At 36.6% G+C, this 19,656-nt stretch overlaps 1 protein-coding gene across 1 annotated transcript in view; it reads right to left on the bottom strand.

Annotated features, from left to right (window-relative positions):
• Window positions 1-803: 803 nt before the first annotated feature.
• LOC140165393 (carbohydrate sulfotransferase 11-like) overlaps window positions 804-19,656 on the bottom strand; it is a 29,281-nt gene continuing 10,428 nt past the window's right edge. The window contains exons 2-3 of the mRNA XM_072188708.1: window positions 4,684-4,742; window positions 804-2,837 (exon numbers count right to left, since the gene is read on the bottom strand). Coding sequence (XP_072044809.1) covers window positions 1,956-2,837; window positions 4,684-4,742 — 941 coding nt within the window. The 3' untranslated portion in view covers window positions 804-1,955. The remainder of the gene's footprint in view (window positions 2,838-4,683; window positions 4,743-19,656) is intronic.

Raw genomic sequence — 19,656 nt, 5'->3', positions numbered from 1 at the left:
GGCCCTACTGCATTGCGATATCGCAATAAAGTTAAATACATTTTAAGGAAATGCGACGAGTTGCGTTGAGTTGCGGCAAAAGTAATCGATATATCGGCATCGCAAAGCAACGCATCGCAAATGCGGTGGTAGTATGAACGGACCTTTAGCCTAGCTAGGAGAACAATTTGCCTCAACTTTTACGAAAACTTGGGGCAACTTTGACCTTAGACCCATACACAACAAACAAATCGATCTGTGACCTATTGTGCCCCATAACTTCTTAACGATAGCCGCAGTGGCGTATAGGGTTGGTAGCGCCCGGGGCAAGAAACAAAATTGGCGCCCCCACCCGAGAATATCTTAAGGTCCGTTCATACTACCACCGCATTTGCGATGCGTTGCTTTGCGATGCGGTGCGTTGCCGCACTGCATCGTATTGCAAACTACTGCATTGCGATATCGCAATAAAGTTAAATATATTTTAACTTGGAAATGCGACGAGTTGCGTCGAGTTGCGGCAAAAGTAATCGATATATCGGCATCGCAAAGCAACGCATCGCAAATGCGGTGGTAGTATGAACGGACCTTTAGACGCGGGCAGTGGCGTAGCTCTATAGGGGTTGTGGTGCCAAGGGCTAAGGATACATAATGCCCCCCCCCCATTCTAGAAAAACAATTGCGTGCGGAGCGCGCGAAATTTTGGACAAATTAATTTTGGTTACTAGAAGATGAATATCGGTCTTAAAATGTTCTTTCAATTGATTTTGTGCTAAAATGCGAGCGAAGCGCGCGACAATTTTGACTTTCATCGCTTGGAGGGGCGCAGAATCGATGCTGAATTGGTCATATTGGCGCCCCCTAAGGGTCGTACACGGGACAAACATTAGCACTGTTTACACCCTGGTTAAAATCTTACGTGATACAAAAGAACCAAATAACAAGAAACAAATAAAACGTTGCAGTTACTGTTAAAAATCTTTTTTATTTCCCACTCGCTATTCGCCGTAGAAGTGATGATGTAACAGGATTAACTACATATGTATCACAGCAATAGGTTAAAACAATTTTTGAATATATCGCACCGCACTAGTACGTTCACGCGGTACTCTGCATTGAACCATTAAAGGAACACCCCGGCAATCACAACATTATGCCTTATACGTTAAAAAACAAGTATTTTAAAAGCACATAGTTTTAGTTAAAACTCAGACTCATTATTGACCATCATATAAACGAATAAAGACAGCTGGCTCTCAACACGCAATATTCAAAATTCCCGCGCCGAAATTACCTGTGTGGCAATGACGTCATGGTTATTTGTGCTCAATTGTCGTCAGCCTTCATTGTGTTACTGGAACGTCATTGTCACAGGCAATTTCGGTGCCCGGGAAATTTGAATATCGCGTGGTGAGAGACGGCTGTTTTTATTTGTTTTTAAAGTCAATATGAGTTTGTTTTGAATAAACCACGTGATTCGTGCTTAAGAATTATTTTTCTATAAGGCATTGTGATTACCGGGTGTTCCTTTAATGTCAAAGAACAGGGATAAAGATTTTTATCTATGATAAAGACCTGCATGGATCGTAATTCTATAGAATATTCATATCATGCTGATCACTCGCACCTGCACCTGTAAGATTATAGTATCTTCGAAAAGAGAGGTATTGCAATGTATGATTGCAGACATGTATACACAGGTGATGAGTGCAACCTGCTTGTTGTGCAGGGCGATCATACAACATTGTTTTAACCTAGATTGCTAATCCTATTACATCAGCACTTCTGTGGCGAATTATTAAACCATAAAATGAACCAGAAGCATATATATAGGGGCCTACATGAAGTTCATGCACCTCGTTGTGCATAATTTTCTTATGGTAGCTTTAATGATCCAGTGTCTTCATGACTATTCCAAAACGGGTTCGTGTATCCGAATAACTGGAAATCCAAGGCGTATATTTCAGATATCCTCTTTAACTGATACCGAGTTGCTTCTTTAAACTCCCTTCAACTCCATTCATGGATGTATTCGTCGGGTGGCTGTTGGCTTTATTATCAGGGTATCTCACAACATGACTAATGTCCAACCTATCCATGATAAAATCTGCCTCTTCCTTGATATTTTCTAATTTCCCTACATAGTCATAATCAATGGCACACGGGGAACATAACTTGTACATCTCTTTCCAGTGTCGATCAAAATCCATTTGCTCTGTCGGATCCGCAATATATTGTAGCCATTCCGACCATGTCACATTCTCGCCGGTTTCTAAATCTTTTTGAGTTGGGTTTTGTCTATATTTCTTCATAATTCTTATTGCGTATCGTCGCAATACGAGTGGAGCGACTCGAAAGACTGATAAATCGGCGTACTTATTTTTATAGGTCGACACAATTCGTGACAACGGATGTCGGACAAACATAAATTTGCGATAATCTTTTAACCGGTTCTCTAGTTGCTCTCCAGGATAAAATCTTAATAATTTCAGTTTATTTCTGGCATGCGCTTCACGCGAGTCAATACCATCAATTGTTCTATTGTGGTCTTCCAAAATCATTAATATTCTTTTCCAGTTACTGCAGCCTACTTTTGGGATGTAACAAAACATTAATTTATATTTATCAACAACATAGATATGTCGTTTAGTATCATCATAAAGTTCCGTTACAGAATCGTTTTTGGATCTACTTTTCTCGCAAACTTTTCGGATTAAATCTTTCCTCCTCTTCTGTTCCCCCTCGAAATTTTGAAGTCGTTCTTTTTCGGGAATTACCATTGTTCCCGCCATTGCTTTGTTGGTAGCGTGTTTCTCGGTATCCGTGTTATGGTCATTGTTGTGGTCTTCGTTTTGTACCTTGTTGTTAAAATATGAAAATGTTTTTTTGTAAGAATGAACTATATATTTTATAGAAATGAGCGCAATATTTGAAACTGTGGCTGCACATGTACTTGCAGTGGCGTAGCCAGGATTTTTGAACCGAGGGGCACAACTTGTAAATGTACCGACGGAAATATTTTTTGCCGACGGAACTTAATTGTGATTTGTTGACCCATATTTTTTTTGGCATGGTTTGAAAAACTGAAGAGCAAAAAAAAAAAAAAAAAAAAAAAAAAAAAGGATAATAGGCGATACCAACATAAAAACACACAATTTTTATGTAAAATTCAATTTCATTCACAATTTTTCATCATTTTTTGGATAATTCTCCCCCTTTTGCTGTCACACTGGGTGAATAATAGCCTATTGTTAACCCATTTTTTTTCACCAACACCTTCCGTCTACCGACGGCCTTACATGAACCGTCGACGGCCATGACGAGGCACCGGCCCCCCCTGCCCCCCCCCCCTCCCCCCCCCCCACTGGCTACGCCACTGTGTACTTGTGCAACGTCAACTTTCACATGTGTGGCGTACGTTTGTTCAGATTTTCGTGTGTCATAAGCCAATTAATACAGTCGGAACTTGATAACCTATGTAATCGAAACTTGACGATGACCTATTGATATAATCAAAACTTGACGCTTCGTTTCGTCTAGCACCCACAACAGTCATGTAACTTGGGTGAAAGACAAAAAGTTTCGTCAAGTTTAGATTGTTCACAAAAAAAAATCCGAAATGATAAACTGGTAATAATTTTACAAAGGTGTTATAGAAACCTCAAATATAAACGTCTTATTGTATGTTAATCGCGTGCAACTCCTCTCTATACTTTTACGTAAAAAGTAGGCCTACATAACAGAGACATTGCGATTTTCCAAACGCAGCACGTAGCACGTACGTTTTCGCGTACGGTGTTAAATATTGCTAGTCTCAGTTCTAAACTGGATTTTGCTCATTCGTCACGAACGAGAACAAAATGAGCTGAAATAAAGACTATACTATTTGATCAAATCTCAACAGCTTCTAACCTAGGTCGATAGAGGGCATAGTATTTGAAAAAATAACAGTGAGCTGAGTCTCTCGCTTCAATTCAAACAGACCGCTTTTTGATTTTGATTACAATTTTGACCTACATGCTCATTAAACCTAATTGTTTTTTGTGCTCCCCAAATATTTTAGTTGCCCCAAAACATATATTTTGGTAGATTAAAGATCACTACATATACATACATCATGACTTTAGTTTCAAAATGAGAATTTTTCGTCCTGAAAATTGGGCGCGTTGCATGGACTTAGACATGAGGTAAAATCAGCATATTTCACGTAGCATCTGCGTTTTTATTCTACGTTGGAATCCAAAATGGGAAATCGCAATGTAATTTTCTTAACGCAAAGTATCACACACATTTCAATGGGCAATCTCTGCGTGTGAATATTGCGTTTAAATTTAGTCCATTTTTAACACATCGCTGTACCTTTATTACAATGATTTGTTACAAACAAAAAGGATCATAATAATAATTATACTTTCCTTCATATGTTCATTATCTTTGACTGTCTTTAATATATTGTGAAATGGACCAATTTTGTGCATTTTCAACGATGTATCTACGTCGATTTCGCACGTGGAATATCTTCAAAAATAGCTAAATACGTGACCTCGCTTCGATACAGGAGAGTGGTTTTGAATAGATCAACGTACGTCCGATGTCTACGTTTGGAAATCGCAATGTCTCTATTATATCGGACGAGTTAAAGTGGATCATGTTAGACCTAGGCCTACTTCTAATTTTTAGAGTGTAATTATTATATGTACTCACATTCATATTGAATTTGGCGTCCAATGAGTCGTCCGCTTGTCTTCTAGACTGTTTGCTTTCTGCCATAGAATTTAAAAAGAAAGATCATTGCAATGATATTACCGTTTGAAATTAAGACAATATTGTCAAATATTTAGAGGACATAAATCATACTCTCTTAACCCCAACCCTACCCGTGGGATTTTTTTTGCTATCGGAAGGGAAAGAAGAAACGAAAAAGGAGAGAAGGTGAAGAAAGAAGTCACTTGGTACCCCCGGTATTCGAACCCGGGTCCCCTCGCATGCCACGCAGAAGATCACCGACCAGTAGCCACGGAGGTTACGCTGCCCCGGCCGGGCAGCGATTGGCCCTGGGTATTAATTAATGACTTAGGCTGATTGTGTCATCAAGTCACGTGGAATGCATGCACGCACAGTGGTTTTAATAGTGAGCTTTAGTGAGACTTGGTTGGGTTAGGGTTAAATTTTCCAATGAATATTCAATCAAAATTTTTTATTTTCAATCTATTGCAAATTGCAATTTGCATAGTTAGGCACAAATCGTTTTCGAATTATTTGAATTTTCAATCTTTTTAATCAAACAAAACGAGTGAATTTCAATCTTTTGAACGATCGAAGTTAGGGACAAATCATTTCCGATGGAATGTTCAGTCAAAAAGATCGGAGTAACTACAGAATACCCCTCTCGGGGGTATAGTTGTATAAAGTTGTAACATGTTTGTATGTATTGGAATAGGGTGTTTTGTGCTTGAGTGGGGTATTCTGTTTTAATGATTTGTGTATTGTAATGTTCTGAGTATGGTATTCTGGAAACTAAGTATAGGTCTTGGTTTTTTTGTGGGCGCAGTCGGCGCAGACATAGTTGAAAAACCGACAGAGTTGGCGTTTGACGTGGACGCAGTTTAAATTGGCGGGTTAATCAATGCAGCGTAGATGCATTATTTAAGTCGCAGTTGAAAAAATGAAGTCTGTTTGTTTGTTTGTAATTTATAGTGTTTTTTTTTCTAGATGTACTACTCGGGAGTGTATGTGCCCGGTATAGGTGTCGGTTTTTAACAAGGCGCAGTCGGCGCAGACGTAGTCGAAAAATTGACATGTTTGTTCTTTGGGGCGTGGTCGCAGTATTGCATGGGAATCAGGTGTTTTGTGCGTGAGTGGTTGATTGTGTTGTAATGAGTTGTGTATGATAATGTTGTGAATGTGGTATTCTGGAGACTAAGTATAGGTCTTGGTTTTTTTGTGGGCGCAGTCGGCGCAGACGTTGTTGAAAATTGACAGGTTTTTTCTTTAAGCGTGGACATAGTTGAAAGTGAGGATTTTATAAATTGGGCGTGGACGTAGATTAGCGGGGGATTTGGTACAAGATGTGGTACGTTTGTGTATGGTAGTAGGCCTATGTGAATTATATTTGGTACTACACGTATACCTGGACAAATTCTATGTCTAGTTTTTATGTCGGCGTAGTCGGCGCAGACGTAGTTGCAAATTAAAGGTTTTGGGCTTTGAGCTTGGACGTGGATAAAATTGGTGATTTTATGAATGGGACATAGTGTTGGGGGGATTTGTTTCCCTTTACGTTAAATTAGTTTAAATGACTATAATATGTTAGTTTGTGTTTGATTGTGTGTGAATGTGGGCAGTACATGTACAGTTGGACATAGTTCTTGATTTTTATGTCGGCGCAGCCGTAGGTGAAAGTGGCAGATTTAGCATTTGGACGTGGACGTGGTTAAAAGTGGCGATTTTATAAATGGGGCGTGGATGCAGTATTGCGAGGGAATTTGTCCGCAATGGGGTTGAAGGAGTAGGCCATCAATATGTTGTTTTGTGTTTGATAGTGCTTGAATTTGTTGTTGGTACATGTAAGTTGGACAACGTATAGATCCTGGTTTTATGGCGGCGTAGTCGGCGCAGACGTAGTTAAAATTGGCAAGTTTGTGCTTTGGGCGTGGTCGTAGTTAAAATGTGATTTTATATATGGGAATGGTCGATTTGTTCCCGATGAAGCTGATTGGTATGCTATGTTGTTTGGATATAGGGTTTTTTATGTCGGCGCAGACGTTGTTCAAATGATGGCACGTTCTGGGTTTAGGCGTGGATGTTTAAATTCAGTGTGTGAATATTGTTATATTTGATTACGTAAATGTTAATAATATGGGAACGTAATTTGTTTTGTGGATTTAATAGGATTAGGGGAAGCTAAAAGAAAGGGGTAATCGCGTATGACGTTTTAAGAAAGGGGTCATCGGGTATATTCGAGTTAAAATATTTGGACCTACTCACAAGACACACATATCATCACGTTGAGTGCTGTATAATTATGTTCCGCCCCTTGCCGTGACAAACTCTCTCCGTGGATCGGTTTCTTGGGGTGAACCCAAGCTGGCTACCTCTGAAGATCCTTAAAATACATTGTAGGGTATTTGCCCCGGTCTTCATTTGGTACCATATTATTGAAGGTTATCTTTGAATTTTAATGTTATCGCATCAATTAGGACCAGTCAAATTGAGAAATGATGTTAACAGGTTTGTTGAACCAGAATGCTCTTCTGATATCAAATAATATTCATTTTATGACAAATTTTTAAAATTTGATATTTTTCAAAATTTGGAGATATAACAGTTCTGGAAGTAAATTATATAAATTTAATGATATAGTCTTACATTCTATGTAGCTGGGAGGAAAAGCCGACGATCAATTGAAAATTGTGACTTTTCATATTGAAGATATGGACTTATTTTCAAAAAAAGACCTAATTTTTTTTGTGTGTTTTGGGAAAAAACCAATATCTTCAATTATGAAAGGTCAAAATTTTCAATTGATTGTCGGCTTTTCATCCCACCTACATACACTTTAGGTAGAAATCATCAGATTTATAAAGTTTATTTCGAGTACTGTTAAATATCAAAAATATAATTTTTTAATGTTTTGCCATAAAATGTGTATTACATTGCGAATTTAAAAAAATCAAAGTTAGTTGATATCAGAAGGACATTCTTCGTATTCCGAATGCAATTCGATGTGTGATGTGCGCTAATGTCCCACAATAAATACTGTCCAAGCGTTCATATCTCTTCCCTTAATGTATTGAAATTATGCTCTGGGCTAATCTTTATGTCTAGAAATATGTGGTATAAGGTCGATTAAGAAAATACTCGTTTAGGTTTTCCTGCTTGATTTTGTTTGGTTAGGCCCTCTGTTGATCAAAAACTTCTTGAAGTGTTTCATAAACTATACAGTTGTAAGTCTATAGAACTTATGAACCATTTTCATGAAAAGGTAAAACTGAAAGTTCCGAAGATGATTTTTTTAAGCATATTTAAATAAAAGGAAGTGGGTGGGAATGCTAAACATATTTGTGTTTACTCGCCTACAAATCTTATTCCACATCGCAGCGCAGTGCGATGTTCCGATGCTTTTAGGGAACAAACCAAAAGATCGATGACGTCCTATAAACGTAACTAGTTTCGTTTCTCAGCCGACCCCCTCCCTCCCTGCCAGAAACGTAATAATGAAATGTTGAAAATTATGACATAATAATAATAATGATATATACTTCAGATCGATGTTTTTGTACAAACGTAATCGAGTATTTTACCCCCTCCCCTAAACGAAACTAGTGTCGTTTATAGAACGTCATCGATCTTTTGGTTTGTTCCTTACAACCTTATTTAGAAAGATATAGCAAACTTTCCATGATAGAGATTGGACCCAAGACAAAGTACACCCAAATTAGGTGACAATTCAGAATTAAGCCATGGCTGGAAAAACACCTAAATGTTGTGACTGGTCCGGCTATGGATAGAATTGGGCTATTCAGATAAAACATGCACCCCCCTATAGAGGGCAAATTTTTTTTTTCTAAAATGTCTGGAATTCCAAAGCATACTTGAGGAAGAAATCTGGATTTCCGGCCCTGTTTAGTGCATGTAAAATCTGGAAATCCATGGAGGGGTATAGAGGGTTTTTTAAAATTGTCAAAAAAAGTTGGAATTTTCAATTGACTTACCCAAAAAAATCTGGAATTCCAGATTTTACATGCACTAAACAGGGCCGGAAATCCATGGAGGGGTATAGAGGGTTTTTGAAAATAATTTAAAAAAAGTTGGAATTTTCAATTGACTTACCAAAAAAAATCTGGAATTCCATCGCCCTCTATAGAGGGTATCTAAAATTACACAAATAAGTTGGAATTTTTCAATTGACTACCAAAAAGTCTGGAATTCCATGTTAGGGTTTTCAGAGTTATTTTAGGCTTGTATAGGTGTTTATTGTTCTAAAGGTTTCATTATAATTATTGGCTTTATCTGCATTTATTCCAAGTCATCTATGATGTTTTACATGTATAATATAGGACAACCACCAAGGCATGTGTTTAGTAGTAACGTACGCTTTTCAAAGTCGGGGACAGGGGTCTCGATTCTCTGACTGGTTTAAAATTTAATAACTAATTCCCCAGTTTCCCCCCAATTGGGTGCATTATTTCCCCGAACTTTTTGACAAAAGTGGGGGGGCACATCCCCTGTCCCTTTGCGCACGCCACTGGTGTTGGTATCCTAGGTAGGCCTAACCACTAAAATTAAGCTTCTCTTTTGTGAAGGGTTGCTGTTCTCCTTACGGGTTTTCAATAACAATGTGTGGTATGTATAGGCCTACTAGTTTCTATATTGGGCCTAAAAAATGTTTGATTGGCGTAATTTTAACATTTTTGTTAAACTGGGTCTTTAGGTCCATGAACTGAACCACACAAAGGGACGCCTACTCTGTCGGCAGCACACATTTCGAACTATAAAAGGATTGTATTGTGAAACTCAGTTTCTTGCTTCAGCTCTTTCTAAAAATTCATTAGGGCAAAATTCGTTCTTTATGTCCTTAATATTCTTTCATCCTGTTCTTTCTTTCTTGAGGCCTAGATCTTTTTTCCTACTTTACAACTCGAATATTGTTGTATTGTCAATGGATATACCGTAGAACGTTCGCCTAGTAATGGCGCTATGGGCCCACTTGATATAACTGGTATTTTAGACACAAACTTAAAGTGCGCTCCCACAAAAATCCCACCAGCAAACCATTAATTCTTGTTGTGATTTTTAGAGGAGGTAGCTCTCTCTTTGTACATGAAATTTACCCCAAGGCAAAGGAGCCCATGTGCGCCATTAGGCGAACGTTTACAACATAAGAATTAAAACTTTCTTACTTTGGTTTGAGCTGAGACTAAAATACCTAAAGCCTCAAATGTTGTTTTTATATTAAATATATACCTGTATTTGAATGAAATAGATTTATAATAGGCTACATGATAAATACATGAAGCCACAGCAAGTAGAACGAGTGCGATCTTGTCGCGCCGAGGGTGCTTACTAATTGCTGCAGTACCATGTACTATGCAGGTGCTCCTTTGTTAAAAGGAATTCCCTGATTGGGGAGTGGACGATCAAAGCGAAGTAAGAGCTCATATCTAAAAACTTCTAAATTCGTTGGGGACTGTTACTTTTTAAAGTTTCAACGTCTGTATACATACGACATGCATGAATAAAATACGACATGAATAAAGTAATCGTCTTCCAAATCTAGGTATATCAATTTAACACCCAGATTGGGAAGATAGAGGAAATAGTCCTTTTATTGTTACCAACAATAAATAACTTGACTCACAAATGCTAGTATTTCGAACGCAATGCAACTTCTTTTCTAAAATTTGCAAGTTTCTTGAGTTTTCTTGAGTAAACACGACCAAGCTGAGTTGTCCACACTTGCGTTTTACATGACTTTGTTTATGTAAATATATTTATAATTGACACCTGTCAATTTCTTTCCTTGCCCTGTTGTATAACTATTATTATAAGATGAGCTCAAAGTGTATATTTCTACATTTTGAGCTCAAAATATTTAATAGGGATATCATATGTCTATACTACGTACCGGTATTACTATGATGCGCATGCGTTGTGTGTGCTGTGTGGGAGTGTGGGCTGTGGGAGTGAGTGTGATGCTGTTTAAAAAAAATGTATAGGCCTATAAAACAAAATCTTCGCACAAGCTAGAATGAAGAGTGAAGACCCAAGTCAAGCTGGGGATCACCATTGCAGGGGATGAACCTATAGACCCACACCACTCTTCGTCATACATAAATTCTCCCAGCCACATTTCCCTAACATAATATGAAATTTAAAAAAAAAAAAAATTTAGTTCGGCAGAGGTGGGGCTCGAACCCACGCTGCACCGCTATCACGTATACAGTATCGACATATTACCAGCGCCTTTACCGCTCAGCCAACTGACTTGTTGGGGCCATCTTGAAAATTTGAACATATAATCACAACTTCAATTACTTCAACATACCATGTGACAAGCAAAGACAGAAAACGTACCATATTTTGGAATTTTATCTGCTTAAAAACATTAATGTGTAGAGCTACCATTATTAAGTTCTCAGGCGCATACAGACAATACGAGGGGCCTATGATACATACACAATTGATTTCGTGCACGCACATGCTCTGCAAGGTAGGGAGCCTAGTCAGCCTACCATTTTTCTTGTAAGACTGTCTGGATTTTTGCAATTTATAGTAAAAGTCCACGTAGGTCCCCAAAGTCCTTTCAGATATTAAAAGATAAAATTCCCATAAAGACGAAACAGTAATCTTTAGTGGGGACCTACGTAAGTGTTAATGTTTATTATTCAGAAAATATTTTGGCGTATATAAAATTGAAATAAAATTCTCTGCTTCCTAATTAAACCACATAAACTGAAGCATGATTGGGTATCACGAATCGTTATATATGATGTAGGCTACAGTTAATATTCAAATATTCTTTTACACATATGATGCTTCAGTTTTTACACAAACAAGAATTTGTCTTAAAAAAAAAACAAGTTCACGGATCAGGTGTATAGTACATCTACTTTGAGCTACTTTGGTCTAACATTTAATATTCATATCTAACCTACTCTGCACTTATTCGACAATAAATAAGTGATATGAGGCTTAATAATGATACATGTGTCTTGACTCTGAAAAACAATATTTTTTAAAAACCTCATTTTGCATTTAGTTTTTTAAGCCACCGTGGAAGCCACCTACAGGATCTCATTTTGCATTTAGGGTTTTTATTGCGTCGCAAAGTAGCAAAACTTTCTTTATATATGGCCCAATTCGTGCCTGGAAAAGGCTATCCCCTCATACACTTCTAGTGCCCGTTTCTATTCATCGTTATGTATTCTTCTCCCGTGCATTATTTTCGCGAACTACCCTTCACAGCCCAAATTATATAAACCTGCACGCTAAACAATGCATTATCTAAAACCTGCACGCTAAACAATAGATTCTAGATAATACGTGCACGCTCAAATACTAGAAATACTACTTTCACATAACCATAAAGTAGAGTTAGGTGGCGCTTTAGACACAGAGATCACATAACTATATAATTATCTGTTCGATATATATACCAACAAAAAAGTACAAATATACATTCTGTGGTGTTAAAATGGTATAGTTACAAACGGTGTTCTATAATAGTGTACAATTACCGAATAAGGTGCAACTCGCTAGACTTGAGTCCAGTCCTCGTTTACGGAGTTTAGGATTAGGGTTTAGGGTTGGGATAGGGCAGTCTTGTAATAAGACTAGTAGAGTTGCACCCTTGCAAATATCATTGTCATAAATTATGATTAATGACCTCAAATAAATCAAACATCAAATGAGAATAATCGAGCTTCTATTAATTAAAAAGGGCCAAAAACAGGTGGATCATAATTATACAAGATGACACCATTGCAAAATATTCAGCATTTTACAAATGAAATACATGTAGGCCTATATCTAAAATAACATAGCCGGGCCCGGGAAACACACACTAGCGCATAATATCATGATCATGCTTTATAATACCATAGGCCTTCAAACACATGTGTTTGAAGGCCTATGATAATACTTAACAAATTGTTAAATCCCAATGTCGTGTGTTTTAATATAAGTAGTTCAAATTATAGAGCTATAAAGTCCAGTTGATATTCACCGTAGTAGGCCTACTAGTCTGACATCTAAATCGATCGTTTCCAACTGGTTCAGTGCTCTCTGTGTTCGAAACCACAATATTAAATGATCACAACATAAAGTCAAGTCAATTAAACCATGCGTGAATAAGTTACCTAAGTATGACGTATGGCGCAATCGATACCATTGATTACAGGGATTGATTTTCTTTACCAGTTAAATGCTACGTAGCTGGTCAATGTCCTGACGGTGTTTTTAAAATGTAAGATATTTTCCCTAATATTAAAACTAATATAATGAATGCAGCAATTAATATTGCCTATTGTTTTAATAGGCCTACACTCAAAGTGTATGACGGATAATGTACTCGTGCAAATGCATTCGTCAAGATAATTGCACTTGCCATGGAGTTATTGCATTTAGCTTTCGAGCCTATCGGCTCTCAAGCTAAATGCAATAACTCCACGGCGCGTGCGATTATCTTGACGAATGCATTGCACTCAGTTCATTATCCTTATCTTACAACCTATCAACAGGTCTGATTTCTATAATGAGGTGTCACCGGGTTTCATGAGATAATAATACCAAATCTAAACACCATGAAATTCAACACATCACGCGTCACGACCAAGCTCACATTGGGCGCCCATTCCTTTTTTAAAGGAATTTTTATTAAGCCACCTACAGGAAACAAATTTGGCTATAAAGTACGAAGAAAATTGTACATGTATGCAAGATGGCTTATCACTAAAGTAAACAAATTACACAGCCATTTGCTCTTGCTAGCTTTTGTCAGGGTCAGGGATATTTGTCTCATAGTCCTGCTTTTATGAACACCAATATTATACAGGTTTATAGGCCTACACATGGGTTATTACAAGAGTCAATAAACATTTGACCAATTAACTATGGGCTTAGTTTTATGCAATGTAGTTATATTGAACTTTTTCTGAAGTAAGTCGCCTGCTGCATAGTTTTCTATACAGATGATATGTTTACTTTGTGATTAGGCCTGATCATGACCTGCTAGTTTGATTAAGCAATCGGGTATGTGTATTGGCAGCATGAGACGGCTATAAGCCAATTGCAAACATGTTTATAAAAAAGGCTAAAAAATTCCTACACTGAGTACACTCTTTGCCGGGTTTAAGAGCTAAATAGTAATATGAGATGTGGGGGCAAGTGGCATCATTTCACTGCCGTGAAAAAATATTTCATTGAAAACCCTCCCACTCAGCTATTTTAAAAAGCTAATCAGGCTTCCTCAGCATGTGCAATAAATTAGCATTACAATTTTTTCTTACTCATCTGGAATGGATAACAATTGAAATGGCAGACATGTTGGTTTTAAGTTCTAAGTGACAGAGGGATATTTCTCTAGTTCGATTCCACAACCATTCACACTTTAAATATCACCTGTGTTATGGTATTATTTTGCGAATTGCCCTGTGGTACTTTATGGAGGGGAGACTTTTATTTAAATATAAAGGACTAGTGGCCAGAATTCGGTAGGGTCTATACTAACTATATAGCTTTACAAATTCAGAGTCTTGCAATTATGATTTTAGAGCCAAAGGGGTAACTATATTATAAAATTATAAAAGGTTAGAAAGTCAGTATTAAAAGCAAGTCAGTAAGATACACCTCTACACTACAGGCTGCACTCCATAGTAGGCCCACAGCTAAAAACTACACTGACAGAAAAAAATTAAAAAGAGGAGAACTTTTTTATTTTTATTTTTTTCTACAAAGCAAAATTGATCATTAAGAGGAGGAAGCAAATTATGTTGCCAATACCGTATATTAACTTTAATTTTCCACTTTTATGCAAGAAATAAAAGAAGAAGATAAAAATTCCTTTTTAAAGGGAAAGCCAGCTTCAATGCAGAAGAGGTCTTGTAATTAGTTTGGGTGGAAGGCATTTTTAGGATAACTCTTTTTTATGATCCATCATGTTTCATGACAGTCCACCAAACCAGGTGGTGTTCGCATTCATTCTCATCGTCAACCGTGTAATTGAACAAACATTAACTCCTATAACTTCCTGTCAACTCTTCAATTAATTACTCCAAATTGTTCTGTCTTTTCTGCCTTGCTCATTATTAATATAAAGAAATACACTGCAGTTTTTAGTTAATTGGCTAAAAACTGTCATTCTACTTGCCTTATACATGCACATTAATTTTTATATTAATTTATATATTAATTTGCAATTTATGCATATCACATTATAAAATGTATAAAGACTGATATTGTTCAATAGGCCTACATGTATATAAATTATACCCATATTAAAAATGGGCCCTGAAATTACATCGAATTTTTCCCGTTGAAAAGACAAAACTGATGTTTAAGATATCAATTATTTCATAAATTACATTTTGAGTCATTTTTATCCATAAAACGATACAGGATATAGGATATTTTACTTTGACTTTTACGTCCATAAAGGTTTTAATCATGTTATCAATACACACATCTCATGCTGTGCTGACATGATCTCCAGGAGGTCTGATAACAAGGATACTATCATGTTCTTTCGTTGACATGCTGTGGAAACTATTATAGGCCTGGCATATAACTTTTAATGTCATATTTCCTTCAAACCATAACTTTTGAAATTCTCACTCGTTTTCATTCGTTGAAACGGCAAAACATACTTTCTTTTTCTTACAAATCGAATAACATGTCTTACATATATTTTCACCATAAAATTTCCGCTAAGTAATTCAAACCAATGCTAGTACCCCGTAATCTCTTTATCAAACAAAGACGATCTCCGAATTAGATAGCCAGCTCTTAGCTGGTGAAAATCAGAATCCCTCAAAGGGACAGGGACAATAAAATGTTTGTTTGTTGTTGTTGTTTTGGCCAAATAATTATTTTATTGTTTTGATTACGTTCGATAAATTTGGTTTTACCATAGACCACTTATTTTTCTATTTTGGAGATTGATGATAAAAGACATAATGTAGGCCTACGATTTTGGTAAAATTTTAATTTTGTTCTTCAGTTTTAACTAAGCGAAAATAATGAGGTAAAAAGTAAAAAACCGACTTAGCCGCTTAACTGTGGAGCTTTGGGGGATCCCAGTTTTATTATAAAAACTCTAAATTTTACTTTGGAGGTTTAGTCCTTTACATGGTATTTCAGATAGCATTGGGCAACTACAATCATGTAAGAAGTACAAATTTGAGCAAAATATGCAGCAAATGATAGCTTTACTGTAATACCAGAAGATGGGAGAAATATCTCTTCTGCTGATCAAGCAGACCCCCCCCATCCAAAACATAGTGACTGTGAAGACTGCGTGTATTATAAACACAAGTGTGTATAACTTTGTTTGCCAAGTCATGGAACCTTTAATGTGTTTGAAGAGCATTATTATCTTTATCCATGGTTAAACAAACAACCATGAACAAGATCTTGTTCTGTTACACACGTATACATGTACTGCTCTGTGGTTAAAGTTTTGCAAATTACCAGATTTGATTTATTTTTGGCGACAAAAAAAAAACCCACCCTATTCTACGGGCGGACCTTTCAACTTCAAGTATAGGGTCGGGTGTTTTTTGTACTTTTTTTTCTAGAGAGAGGCTATCTTGAAATTACGCTAAAATATCACCAAAATCTGAAGAATTTTTACAAACATATTTTCTATGATTTAAGCAAAATAAAATTTTTTTAATTCTCAAAACACAAATTCCAGGTCGGTTGGGCCCGTAGAGAAGGGTTTTTCATAGCCTTTGATACTATTATTAATTTTTTTTTTATTTGCAACATTTTATAAAACTTAACTAAATATTAACAAAAACTGACGCTAAACTTAATTTGTATCCATCATTGAAAATCAATCAATTCCGGAAATTAAACTTGTTATTAGAACCCCAAGCCACGATGGGTTGATTTGTTTTTAATACCCAAATCTGCTAAAAATATTCTAAAAGCACACAGTAAATTTGAAAACAGATACAACTGTAACACTTTGTAGGCCCCTACTTATACTGCATGGATGGAAGTGTGTGTGCACTATGTGTGCAATGTAGGCCTACCATGAACAAACAATTACGTAATAGTATTGGTCAGTCCAGAGAGTTTCTCTGCATGCTCCTACTATAATTACTGTTTAAAGGAGTATTTCGTGATCCTAGCATCCTCTTTTTATGACATTTTTCAGTACATATCCACGTAAAAAGCCTATTCCCAAAATTTCAGTTGATTCCGATTTTGCGTTTGCGAGTTATGCATGATTATGCGTATTACACTGCTCCATAGACAATGCGTTGTAATTTCGTTCTGGTGCACCAGAACGAAATTCAAATTTCACGATATCTTTGCAAAACGAATTAATCTGCAAGAAATATTTTGTACATAAACATTATGTAGCCAGAGGTTTCCAGTGATATAAAAATCTCAACTTTTTGGAGAAAAGTGGGGGATGAGGCTGTGGATCACGAAATGCCCCTTTAAGTGGTAATTTTCGCGTACAGTTATTTTTGCGATTTGGAGTTCAGTACAGAATAATTTTTGCAATTGTTAATTTCGCGATGCTTAGTCGTGCCCTATACTTCTAATACATTATTATATATACTAGTATTCGCGAGGTGTTGATTTCGCGGATGGAACTCCATTCGCGAAATCCGCGAAAATAAAACCCTCGCGAAGTGCGCTTGCTTTCTGTGAACTTGTTTTCATTAACTCTAGTGGGTAACCTGGTTGACAATCTCATCCCCCACTCAGTTACCTCATCAAAATGCTGATTTTGGTATCAGATGAAAGCTCATATTCTTCTCATAAGGCATGATCACACGGGAGCTTACCTCCGTGTTACCGTAATCCCATCTGTGCAAAAGATGTTGTTTAAGAATTGCCCGTGTGTCATTATTACTTGGTCGATTTCAGATGTAAAGTGATGTATGCACGAAGGAAAAATCACACCTTCTGTAGATAAGATAACATATAAAATGTGAAATCGACCAACTTTTTGAAGGTGTTTTTATTGTAATATATCTGTCCAAATTCAAATTTAACCATGCACGTGTACGTGTGTATGCAGTGGGCGGGCAGTGGTGTCATGTTCACCCCACAGCTATGCTAACCGCAAGACTTGCTGGGAAGTGCTCATCCTCTGGTAGGCCTACCAGCCGTGGGGCGTGCAATACAGCCTCCCCGTTTTGGGCCCGTGCTCCATAGCCAAAATTATCAAAAAAGTATCATTATCACCTTCAAAACATGCGGAATCTTCAATTACATGCTTATGAAGCTTGCATATTTTCAAAAGAAAACACAGTTAACATGAATGACACATAGCCATGCTTACCATTATCAACTCTATTGTACACCTTTCTGTATTTCTTAATAAGGCAAACAAATTCGTGTACATTCTAATCTTGTTATAACTGTATGACTACAAGCATCTCACTTATATTGGCATCCAATTTTGTAAGTATATTTTGTTATTACTATCAATAAACCATCAAGAATTAAACAATAATTGTGTATATCTCTGTCTTTGAGTCACATTTGTATACCATATGCAACTTGGTATAGGTATAGGGCCTATCGGGTACAAAGCGTTATTTTTTAAAACTAAGGGGGTCATTGGGTACAAACAAAATAAAAAAGGGGGTCATCGAATATAAGATTTAAAGAAAGGGTCATCGGGTAGAAAATTGTGAGAAAATGTAGCCAAATGTTGAAACTTTCGGCATAATTTTGGACAAATGAAGCAAAATTGGACAGTTTCGGCATTTTTTAGTTGCATTTTGATGATGCTATTATAGAAAAAAGGGGGTTATGGGTAGCCGCAACCAAAGACAGGGGTTCATTGGGTAGCTGCAACTAAAAAAAAAAAAAAGGGGGGTCATCGGGTATGGATTGTAAAGTCCATTTTATCACGTTAAAATTGGGAAAATAATAGAATCCAAATTATATGACTTTGGTCTTGTTGCGATGCATTGCACTATTACATATTTTCTTATACCAAGAAACAGCAAAATACATAAAAATTAATGTGACTGATTGAGACTCTTTTTATGGTTTTTACAACTCAATTAAAAATTTGATACGATTGATTCGAAATATACTACAACAAGAAATGTCTTTAAAAGACAACGCCATGGATGAAGATCGTGTTTCATAATTTTGCATTGCAAGTACTTGGAAAGGTAGTAAATTTGAATGTTTGGCACAACTAACCGGGTGCGAAATATTGGCATTTATTGGTAAATACCACCAATGACATACTAGGAAATACTCACAATTTTCATGTCGAAAGCTGAATTGGAAAATGTGTGCTAAATTGGTCTACATTTAATTCATACTTGTAACAAACGGCTCAATTGAAATCACATCCTCTGAGTTTTACAACAATCCAACAATCTATATTCAGATAACCTTAAGAATGTTTGCTGCTTAATTAAGGGATTTCATATCAACCACATTTCATGACAATCCAATTATCTATTATCAGTAACTGTTAACCTTGATATTGAAGCATGGTAATTAATTTTAGATATATTTATTTGCAATGTATAGTTTACTGGTAGTTACAATCACATCATATGGCCACTAACAGTCAATTTTGAGTTTCCCGTCACATAATTTCTGAAAACAAGTGAGGTAACTTTTTCATTATTCATTATTTTTCTGCCTTTCGTTATATGACTAACACGAATGTAAAATGTGTTGTTATTTGCCACTCACTCACTTGAAGATGGATGTTTAGCCCTAATGAGATTCAAAAGTATATTAAAAATAGTCACAATAATGAATTCAAATGAGGGTCAGAAAATGAAGTGAGGGCGGTGACGGGAAACTCAAAATCGACTTTCATTGGCCTAATCAAAAAGACTGATTACTCAATCCCAGGGATTCCCGGTTGCTCTACACGTACCAAAAATGTATAAAACCAAAGCCACTATCTACCCCAATTACTGGTATCCCCCCCCCTCGACGACTAGTGTCACTCCC

The sequence above is a fragment of the Amphiura filiformis genome, chromosome 12 (genome assembly GCF_039555335.1).
Source record: "Amphiura filiformis chromosome 12, Afil_fr2py, whole genome shotgun sequence".
In the NCBI taxonomy this organism is placed as follows: Eukaryota; Metazoa; Echinodermata; class Ophiuroidea; order Amphilepidida; family Amphiuridae; genus Amphiura; species Amphiura filiformis.
This window is presented reverse-complemented; position numbering and strand designations above follow the sequence as displayed.